General features: G+C 39.9%; 1 protein-coding gene across 1 annotated transcript; it reads right to left on the bottom strand.

Annotated features, from left to right (window-relative positions):
• Positions 1–1,005: 1,005 nt before the first annotated feature.
• Positions 1,006–10,861, bottom strand: LOC138618090 (C-type lectin domain family 18 member A-like). Its single transcript, XM_069693596.1, has 12 exons — positions 10,802–10,861; positions 9,353–9,444; positions 6,061–6,294; positions 5,857–5,954; positions 5,562–5,683; positions 5,254–5,361; positions 5,033–5,125; positions 4,422–4,528; positions 4,159–4,288; positions 3,909–4,005; positions 3,147–3,238; positions 1,006–1,206 (listed from the first exon to the last, which is right to left on the bottom strand). The coding sequence occupies exons 1-12, from the start codon at positions 10,842–10,844 to the stop codon at positions 1,169–1,171; spliced, it is 1,254 nt and encodes a 417-aa protein (XP_069549697.1). The 5' UTR covers positions 10,845–10,861; the 3' UTR covers positions 1,006–1,168.
• Between the last annotated feature and the right edge of the window lie 269 nt (positions 10,862–11,130).

Below are 11,130 nucleotides of genomic sequence, written 5' to 3'. Positions count from 1 at the left end.
CCAATAGGTATGCGCCAAAACTTCACCACCGCTGCAACTACATTTAGAAAAAAAAATGCTCAACCTCAACATCATCCCACTGGTCAATGATTGGTCCACAATTCAGAGTAGGTGAGTGAACGTTAATGCAAACAGGGTTTCCAGACTATAATCACAGTGAAGAAAACTGCCAGGTGTTAGGGAAGAAATTATAGTAACACTAAAGTTGTTACAATTTTCATCATGAAATAAATGTGCCCAAATTCAAATGAGAACCTCATAGTGGAGCTAGAGGAAAACTCATTGGATTTATCATGTGTGGCACCTCATGGTGGCGCTAGAAGTCAGGGGCTCGCCAAAATCGAATGTAGGCATATTTTCTTGAAATAATGAATCATTTGAGTCAAAATTACATAAGAATCCATTTTGGTGATATTTTTAGCCTGAACCAAAGTGGTGGATCAATTGACAACAACTGACCACGAGCATGACTAAAAACAAAGAGTATAAAAAAAATACCTTTTACTTTTAAGAAAAATAAGAATGAACAATACAATTGTATACAGTAACTATTCTGAAAAACTCTGATAAACTAATAACAAATAGATTTAAAAAAAAAAAAAAAAAAAAAAAAAAAAAAGACATCTACATTCATCATGTAGTGTGCACCATCGGGCACTGTTACTTTAACATGTACAGAACATACAACAAATCTGAATATATATTATTAAACTCTTCTTGGACAAATGTTGTGGTTGCAATGGAATTCTCCATCATAATATAATAAATAAACATAATAAAAGGTCTTCCCTTTTTTTTTTTTTTTTTCCAGCAAGCAATATTAACAGAGCTCAAACATCCTTTTCAAATCAATTTCCAGGGCACACAAGGATGGAGAAAATATAAGAAGAAGGAGCAGTGCTGGATGGCAGAAAATGTCAGGGCTTTTTATTCTATTTATTAACGGTTCATTCTGAAGATATATGCAAAGAATAAACAGCTAAATTTCTAAGTAGCATACAACTATTTAATTATACAAAATTTACATTCAACGTTAAAACATGTACAGTATATACAGTACATCTACACTATATTGATCCATGTACAAGGACTGACAAAACCTACAACAACAGCAGTGGTCATCGTCCCAACCAGCATGCAACCTATTAACCCCTTGGAGGAATCCAGGTCACCTGCCATCTTCCCACTGGGCAATGTGCCGAGCAGCTGTGAAGTACACATATACATATATATGAACATTAGAGATCTGCAAAAATGTAGGAAATGTAGCATTTTGAGCACAAGCACACTGTAATAAAAGAAACAATGAATTGTGTGAGAAAATGGGGCTCGAGTCAAAAATCACCAATTATCCTTCTACTGATGACTGAAGAAACTGTTAACGTGACATTAAAGACTAAAACTGTGGATTCCTTTTCATGCATATGGAAATACACACACACACACACACACACACACACACACACACACACACATGCAGAGACAGTGCTCTGGAGAAACATAGGTTAGTGTCTGCCTGAGGCTGTCTTATATCCACTTATCATTTTATTACCAATTAACACAACACAGGAACGATGGCTGGAAATTAGTGTGCTGGGCTGCAGGGCTCTGTGCACTTATAATTAGGTGAATTTATGCACTTGAGTTTTTTGTTGCATCAGTGAAATTCTGCTTTTATTTTGAGAGGAAGGTGAGAGAATCATTGACTTGAGAAGAATATTCACATCAATTAGATCTTCATACTACTTCAGCAGTAAGTACCACTGATTCAATACAATAATCAAGCCCTCTCATGATCATGATCTACACATGTTCTACACAACCTACAAAGAGGGAGAGGTCTTCAAAAAGCAGGTTATAAAAATGACGTCTTAGTAACGTTGAAAACATTGAGAGTAGATCCTCATTCAGCTACGAGTGATCAATACCTGATTACACACCAGACACTTGAAAGGACACACTTAAGTGGGCAAAACTAAGCATCTGCCACCATCTCATTCCTCACAATCAATGTAAGTGGTATGTGTGTTTCTAAACACTGTGGCCCTTTGTGGAGCTGACGTATATTGATTGCTCACAGGCTCTTGATGGCGGGCACTGAGTGCCATTGATTTAGAGTGAGAAGCATGTTTAAATGTGTGGGCAGGATCACATGGCAATTTCAGTGTTGTTTTCACATCATTACGGGACACACTGGATTAACATTTTACACTTCACCCTGCAGCAGTTACCAGTGACAGAGGCTGTGAAATAGCTAACACTAATTGCCTGGACAGAGTAGGTCACAGCAGGTGGAGGGACTGACAATTTAAATTCCAAACAGCCGTCAGCTTTAACACTTAAAAAAAGAGAAAACAGTAATTTTACTACCCAAACAAATACAAAACATTATAGAGCTGCATGTAGTGATAGTTTTATATTAAACATGGAATCAAATCGCTCTTTGTAATGTGAAGGGATCCCTTGTACCACGTGGCTTAGGGGATAACATTTCGACCATTAACTGGAATATCACAGTAAAATCTTTACTGTCATCTCATGTAAAGGTTAAAAAATGTCCAAAAGGTATCAATTACAAAAGAATAGGTTGATGTACTGAGTCCCGTTGTATTAGTCCTATGGGGGCTTTGTGGAAATAGATGTGTTTCACCATGAAGCCCAAAATCTGGTTCTTTTCTGCTTCAAAGCAACTGCTGCTGGACAAATAGTATAATGCCAAACATAAGAGGACAAGCCAGTCTCCCTTGCAGGTCAACTGTGAACATGCTGCTTTAGTTGATGAGAAGCAGCCAAATAAAAACCTCATTATAAAGCACTTTTCAAAACCACTGTTAGAAAATGTCTTACAAATCAGGACAATAAAAGATAGCCGGAAAACAGTTCTAACTCAAAATGTGTATGAATTTCATAGGAAAGAGACACAGGTGTTCTAAAACAAAATGTTTTGTGCCCAAATCTCTACAGACAAAGTCAGAACATATTTCATGTTCTCAACATCAGATTTGTGTAGTAGCACTTAGTGGTTAGCACAACTGCCCAAAGCAGGAAAGTCCTCTCGATGAGACATGGAGGCCCGTTGTGTAAAAGAGAACTTCACCTTCAACCCGTCCACACTTTCATTCAGCCTCTCCCTGAAGGAGCCTTACCATGCTGGCAAATGTATCTGTTCCGTGTTTTACAGCGCTGGTCATTCCAGTTGAAAGCACTTAATGCCTGCAGCTCTACGCAGTTCCCAAAACTGGACAGAGAAAGAGAAGCTGTGAGTTACAGCACATGTAGAGTTTGACCAGCATGGAGAGTTTACTGAAAGGTACCGACCTGATTGGAAATTTTGGATGAAGAAATACAATTCTAAAAGGTTTTCAGACAATGTGTTGGTCTAAAGCAGTGCTTCTGCTTTATGCATGTCGACCAGCAGACACATTTTTTTATAGTAGCTGGGATGGAAACAAACCTTTACTGTGGCTGTGTCGACGGTATAAACTAAACATTGTGATTCAATTCACTGTTGCCTCAGTGAGATGTGTTGGAAACACAAAGAGTGTGGGAGAGGAGAAGTATATAGATAGATGGAGACACAGACAGAAATAGAGAGACATCTGGTGGTCATAGTGAAGGATGCATGTCAACCAACATCACTGACGCTTCCTTGTCAGTTAGTTTAAAACTGTATTTAATTTAAAGATGAAAACAAATACTTTATTTGCAGTAATCTGAGACTCACATATTTCAGGCGAAAAGTGGAAAGAAAATTCTGAAACTCATACAGTGACATTTTCTGTCTTTCAGGGGAAGTGTTTTTTTTTTTTTAATTTTCTATTTGTTTGTTTCGGTTCATTGGAGTCAGCTGTTTCTGTTTATGTAGCACTCTGCAGTAGCTAATCAGTGTTACTAAATGTGATTCTTACCCTTGGTTGTCAGGTTGCCCAAAGGCAAAGCTGCTGAAATTAGGGATCTCTCCTGTGTCCCAGCGAAACAAGTCTTTCGGAGGCTTATATGTCAAACCTGTGGAGGAAAGACATTGCTGTTTTATCCATGCACCATCTCCACTTCCTCCACCTAGAAGTAAGTCTGGTCTAAACAACACCAACGTAATCTGGTAGTGTTATTCACTGTCAGAGATCATTATGCTATTTATGACCGCGTTAAAGATTATACCGATCCAGAAGTTCCGTGTTTCAAAGTCAGCATTGGCGACCTCATTGCTCGTCTCCAGCTGACTCATATAAAATGCCAGGATGTCCTGAACCTTCTGACTGTGGATTTGAGCTAGAATCCCCCCCAGTTCCTGTTGGTTTTGAAACAAGGAAAAGTGCATAGTGACAGCAGGGAAAGTCTCTGAATGATGATGTTAATACAATGCCCTATGATTGTAGAGGTTGTCCCACTCGCTCAGTGGGGAACACACACCTGTCTCTCACCTGACAGTGACTTTTGGCTCCGTAGTAGGTGTCTGCTTCTGACGACACCATGAAGCAGGTTCCGTCTATCATCACATCACAGCTGTGGAAGGGAAACTGCACCTTCTCTGTTGGGACAAGAGCCGCCAGAAAAATCTAAGAATATTGATACTCGCCATCCATTTTGGCCCAAGTTGAAGGAACAGACTTTAAAAAAATATATAATCTTTTAAATCTTTTCAGTTGAAAGCACGGATGAAATTTGCAGATTAATGTTTGAGACTCCGAATGGAAAAAACGTATATCAACTCAATAATTTGTAGAAGATATGAATGCATGAAACAATGTAAACTGACTAATTAAAGGTTTCAAACTGTGCCTCTTCCAATTGATATATTGTGTAAATTTCATATCTGCACAATTGGTCTTTAATGAAACCTTAAACAAGTCAGGTTGAGTGCTTTTACCACGTCATTAAACTTGCATCCATTAAGGATGAAGCAGCAACCAGATTGACTTCCTCATTAAGTGTGTGTCTGTGTATTCTGTATATTGAAGATTGAGGCCAATCTGCAGAGTTGGACTTGCTAGGGTATATGAAAGGACAAAGAGGCATATATTAAAGCACTTACCTGCACACTCAGCACCACCATAGCCAACATCACACAAGCAAGAGCATTCTTCCTCTCTGAAATGACCGTGTACGCACTGCACACTGCACCGAACTGAAAAACAGACATTAGCTCAGTGAAGTCTTTTTTTTTTCTCGTTGTATATTCAGATACACAAAATCGAACCAGTTTAATGGGGATTGATGGCCATATATGCAGTATTGACACTTGATGACTTGTACCCTGGCAGAAGCGTCCGGTGAACCCTACGTCACACTTGCATTTGCAGGATGAGATGTTAAGATGGCCGTGTTGACCACAACTCATACGACAGGGGTTCTTTGGAATCTCTGATAACAAACACAAACATGAAGGCTGAAAAATGAACATCTGGAAATATTACATCGGACTTTTTAAAACAAAACAACTGTACAGTGTGTGTGTGTGTGTGTGTGTGTGTGTGTGTGTGTGTGTGTGTGTGTGTGTGTGTGTGTGTGTGTGTGTGTGTGTGTGTGTGTGTGTGTGTGTGTGTGTGTGTGTTCGGTCTTACCACAAAGTCCACCTACATGGTCCCACAGTCTAAAACAGCCAGACATGGAGGAGGTGCACAGAGAGCAGGACAGCCCCGACTTATAGGGCGTCACCAGTCGACCATTCACCTCCCAGTTACCCCTGCAGCAACACAAAGATACACTGCAGAACACTGACAGACACACAATCTGACTCGAGGGCAGGTGAAACTGTCTGTTTGCATTTAGTCTAAAATGGACCATGCACCTGCTGTTTATACTTTTCTCAGATAGATATAACGTTCTCATTTTTGGAGAAAAAAAGGTGTTTGTTACCCCGGGTAATACGCGCAGACAAACGTCTCACAGAGGTCTCCATTTCTCAGACACTGCTGGCTGGCACAGCCCACTTGACTTGAAGTAGCCCAGACCAGCTACACAACAACAGAAGGTTTAGGGAGACAACATTAGTATAAGTATGTTTTTATATGTGTAAGACTCCATGTAAACATGTAAATATGATTTGTACCGTCTCCGTACCTGTGTGTAGTGTTGACACGTGGCATTCTCTCTACACCGCCCACTCAGGTAGAGAAAATCGTTTCCCTCCTCAAACCAGGAGTCAATGATGTCAGAGAACGAGATGACGCCGTGAACAGAAAGGTGTGTGTTCCAGCCGAGATGACTGAAAGATGAGGAGGGCTGAAGGGAAGGCTCTGTGGGACACAATGCAGCCCTCTCCTTTGCATGTATAGCCAACTTCTCGTTCCACTCCTGTGGATAAAGACATTATCATTATTTAGAAACATACATGGTTTTCATTTTTAACATTGGTTTTCTCTGGCCTTCTGAAAGAAACTTACAACTGAGCAGAAGCTCTTATCTGTCTTCTGAATAAACTGTTTAAGTTTGAGAAAATTAAGTGTCAAACTCCTCCGCTATCAGCATTAGGGTCCAGTTCAATGACAGTTTATCTCATATGGTATTTATAATGTACACTTCTGGCAGACTTGACCATTGATAGTGGAAGTTGACAGGCGTTCTCATCAAAGGTCATGTGCTTTGGGTCTTTCAGACTTCTCTAGCAAATGTCCTGAACATATTTGTTTGTCTTCAACTGAAGGAAATCTGAAGACATTTAATTGTAATCAGAAACTACATCAATATTTAGCAAAAGGAAATAAAATCAGTCATTGTGCTTTGTAGATACTGATATAAGACTGGATGAAAATAAAAACCTCTTTGACATGAGGATCGTTCCTAATCATGTAGGAGTGATTTTCTTTAGATGCTCGTAATCGTCAGAGCCAATTGTAGGATGCAAAAGGCAGCGAGCCACTTCAGGCAGGCTGACAGTCCATGACAGGGCAAACAAACACAGACTGATATTCATTGTGTTCCAAACTGGTATAAACACTTCAGATGGCGATTCAAATAAACAACAGGTTTCCACACATCACTCTACAAGTGCCTTCACTACAAGGACAGGCAACGACATGAGGAGAGTTGCAGATTTGCAGATCGAGCGAATGAAATAGTTTTGTCTGAGTGTGTGGCACCAGGTAACTGGAGGTGTCTTAATCTCATGTTGTGTCTTCTTGACTGTCTCTCTGAAGTGAGGCACTCCTAAACCTACAAGCAGGCACCTGGTTTTGAGTTGCAGGGTTTAGTTACAAATCTGACTTAAGTCAAAGAAGAAAAGCATCCACAACCTTTTTCTTATCTTCAGTCCTGCTTTCTGCTTGTATTTCTGTTCCTGTCCTTCTTGTGACATTCAAGTCTGTGCAGTCTAGTAAAGAAGTAACACCCAAGTAATCTAATGTCTCTCCAACAACTGACAGAGTTTTGAAGACAGACATCATGTCGTGGGTATGACACTAACGTGGGGCGTAAAAAGACTGAGGCCCCTCAAGGTAACTGTACCCTGTGCTCTCTGATGGCAGCCAGCTAAAGTCTCTGATGCCACCAGAGGGGTGTGAGGTCACCAGGTGATATTTCACTCTAAGATATTTAATTTGAAAGCACGTCATGTCGTATCAACTGCGCTATATGAACGTCTCACCAGGAGAATGAACGATGTGTGTTTGTACTCTCTTCTGCTTCCTTTGAACAGCTGCTATATCAATGCATGTTGTATTAGTTAAATTAATGAGGCAGCGTATTTCCCTCTAATGTTTTACACTTCCACACTTAACTACATTAAGACAAGGTGTCGGGGATTCGAGATGTTTTAAGAGACATTAGTGAGATCAAATCTTACAAATAGAGGTCATGATTTCCATATCAGAAGTGAATACTAAACTTTAATTTCTATCTCCGTGAGCGATGGTACGACCTCATAAAACTTTTTAGTCTAAAGAGCTCAAAGAAAACCTGCCGACAGGATGCTGGATGAGAAAATGAGGAGCCTCATTCATTCTTGAAACATTGGTATTTTATCTCATCCTGAAGCAAAGCCTAAAGGACTATATAATAATCACTTCAACACAATCTCACCACAATGCTTACTGGTTCATTCCTGAGTGGAAAAAAACCCCAACCCTCATTCAGATCTTCACAAACACAGCTGAGGCCTTGAGCCTTTTAACGTTTATCAGTAAAGCTCTTTAATATGCCTCTTCAGCTCGGCAAAGATTCCTCTTGAGGGTTTTCACGGGGAAATTACCTGTAATACCAGAGTTGTGAATGCAGCATGATTATCCACATCCTCTTTTTCTCATTACTGCCTTATCAGTTGAGAACAGTTCTCTGAGGCTGGAGAGCAGTCGAAGAAAAGGGGCAATGGGTGGTTTTAAGGATGTAATCTATGACAAAGTGACAGTTTGTCCGAGCACAAATCTCATATTAGGCCCAGAGGGTATCTAATGCATTGTGAGTTTCAATCCGTCATTACGTCTTGGTCACAATCACATGCAGACAAGACAGTTGTGCAGAAAAGTACTGTATGGCAAAGCAATAGATGGAGTAAGATAGGCAGACAATTTAGCTCTGCTGTTTAGCAGTTAATGATATTTGGAAAACCTGAGTCGATATTTAATATCAAGAATTGCTGGACATTCAGTAACGACTCTGTTTTTTCACATGTATACATAGATCTCAGGATTCTAACTGTGTTGATCATTAACAAAACAAATTAATTTTCGTCTTATTCGTCAAAAATAAGATTAATTGATGTCATTTGACCCTCACAGGACTCTAATTGATTTGGGCTTCATTCTAATGGTTGACACTATCGCTCAGCCAGCAGCAGAGCAGAACAAACGATTCACCAACATACTATTTCACACTGCTGACAATATCAACACTGCAGAGGGAGACAGCTCAACCAAAAACCTTTGTTATTCATGTCTTTGTTTCGTCGTTTCACTTTTGAAAAGGAACACACAAAAAAATCAGTGAAACAACTCTGGACTTTGCTGTCATTCACATCATCAGCTTCTCACATCCTTACTCATGTCCGATCAGTACGACTCACAATATCATCATCATCATCATCACTGGTTTTCTCTGGATCTTGCAATTACATTACATTACATTTCATTTAGCTGACGCTTTTATCCAAAGCGACTTACAATAATATTGTAATGGAAGCGGCAAACTTGTTTGAGTGCAAAAGCATATTGGTTAAGTTTGCTACTGAAGGGACAGATTCAGTAGTAACCAACTGGTAATTTAGAAAACAGTGGGTTGCACAGGTAGACTAAACTTTGGTATGACTATCAGGTTCGTGAAACATGAACCATGATTGTGAACAAAAGGATAATGTTAAACTCACATTTAGCAAAAGCACCAATCAAATATGCACAGAAGACACACAATAAGGGCCACAAACCATTTTTTCCATGTTCGCTGCCATAGGTTTGACCCTGCTGCGCAGTCTATTGTGCTGGGCAACAATCTGTGAATGCTCCTTCACCCCGAGCCCTGCAACAAAACACAAACGCTCATTTACTATGCTGCTGTCGCTGTGGCAACAGCATGCAAATGTATTGGCGGGATGTTTGAGTGTATGTCAGCAAGAGACAGGGTGAAAGTTTGAAGTACAGCTTTATAGAGCAATATTTTTACAAAGTTTTCTACTGTGAAAACCCAAACCGCATTTACCAGTTTATTAGGGACACTGAGCTAAATCTAATGTAGTCTAAAGCACCAGACCTGCAATAAAAGTTAGCTTCACAAAGGTTGTAATATTCAGTTTGCAGTTACAGAGCTGTTGATTCAACTGTGTGCTCATTACGGAGGCTGCCGCTGGTTGTGCTGATTAATTATATTGTGTTGTACTGATACATGTTCCTATTATTTTTACCACTCCATTTCACTGGTGAGACCAGGCTAAATTATATAAACACATTTGTGTTTAATTTAATGCAGTTTAAAGGCACCACAAACTACAGTGATCATACTGTTGAATCAACACCTCTCTCAAACTGTTCCAAACATAAACTGAACATTTTACAGATCATGAAGGGGGATTTAGTGCAGGACTATGTATTAGACTGCTTTAGTTTTCACTAGGTGTACCTATTAAACTGGCACTGTATATATATAAAACATGTCATTATATTTGGTGAAGATGCTGTATGTTAATAAACATTAATATGGCCTTGTGTATGTAGATTACTATGTTATAAAATGATTTATCATAGCCTTACTGTCTATAGATAAGGGTAGATAAATAAAGTATTCACCTGACTTTATACTCTTAGCATGCTGAATACATTATAGGCCTTTTAAGTGGACCTGGCGTCCTTAAATCACTCATGTATGGACGTGTGGATAAATATGACCACATTCTGGACTTGATCTGTTGGCACAGTGTTCACATATTTTACAAAAGTTACTTGAACACATTTGATCAAAAAGTTAAAGAGCATAGGCGTCAGCTCCCTAGTAATGGGTAAGTGTGCCATGTGGTTGGCAAAACAGCATCTAAATGAAGAATTGTTCAGGTAAACCCACAATTATATGTAGCACAGCAGGCAGCTACAGATGGACTTTGCCACATGAATGTGGGCAGCTTGATAAACCCTCTTGAGTCTGCAGCTTAAATGATTGCCATCTGGCTGCCAGCATGAGGATAAAACGTGCTTTTTAAAAAAAAAAAAAACAAAAAAAAAACCTGCATTGTCAAATACTGTACTTACTTAGGCTCCCTTGTTATGTACATTTTGCCAAGAAAAAAAGTGTGCAAAATGATGAGGATTATCCTGCACTAGAATACTGTCCCTCGTGGCCACCTGACTCGTGCACAAATTTTAAAAGTGTGGTTTACTTGTTTTACCGGTGACGGTGAGGGAACTCTGGAGGTCCGGTATCTCTGCCATAATCCGGTTCGCGGAGGTAAACGGGGGCAGCAGGAACAAAACGACGCACAGATCCAAACACCGGGAAGCTGATACAGAGCTCATAGTGAACTCCTGAAGCGTCTTCTACAACAGTGGCCACTTGCGCTCACTTACCCTGTCTCCTCCTCTCCTCTTCTCCTCCCTCTTTTTTCTTCAACCGTTCAAGCGCTTTCACCTCGGCCCGAAGCGCAAAGCACATGTCGCCCCTCAAAATTGAGTTTACAATCCCTGCAAGGACCGTCGACCCGACGTCGAGTGTTCCTAT

Source organism: Brachyistius frenatus, unplaced genomic scaffold (genome assembly GCF_029030835.1).
Source record: "Brachyistius frenatus isolate BFR_SWC_R1_liver_20210118 unplaced genomic scaffold, ASM2903083v1 Contig_15, whole genome shotgun sequence".
Lineage (NCBI taxonomy): Eukaryota > Metazoa > Chordata > Actinopteri > Embiotocidae > Brachyistius > Brachyistius frenatus.
This window is presented reverse-complemented; position numbering and strand designations above follow the sequence as displayed.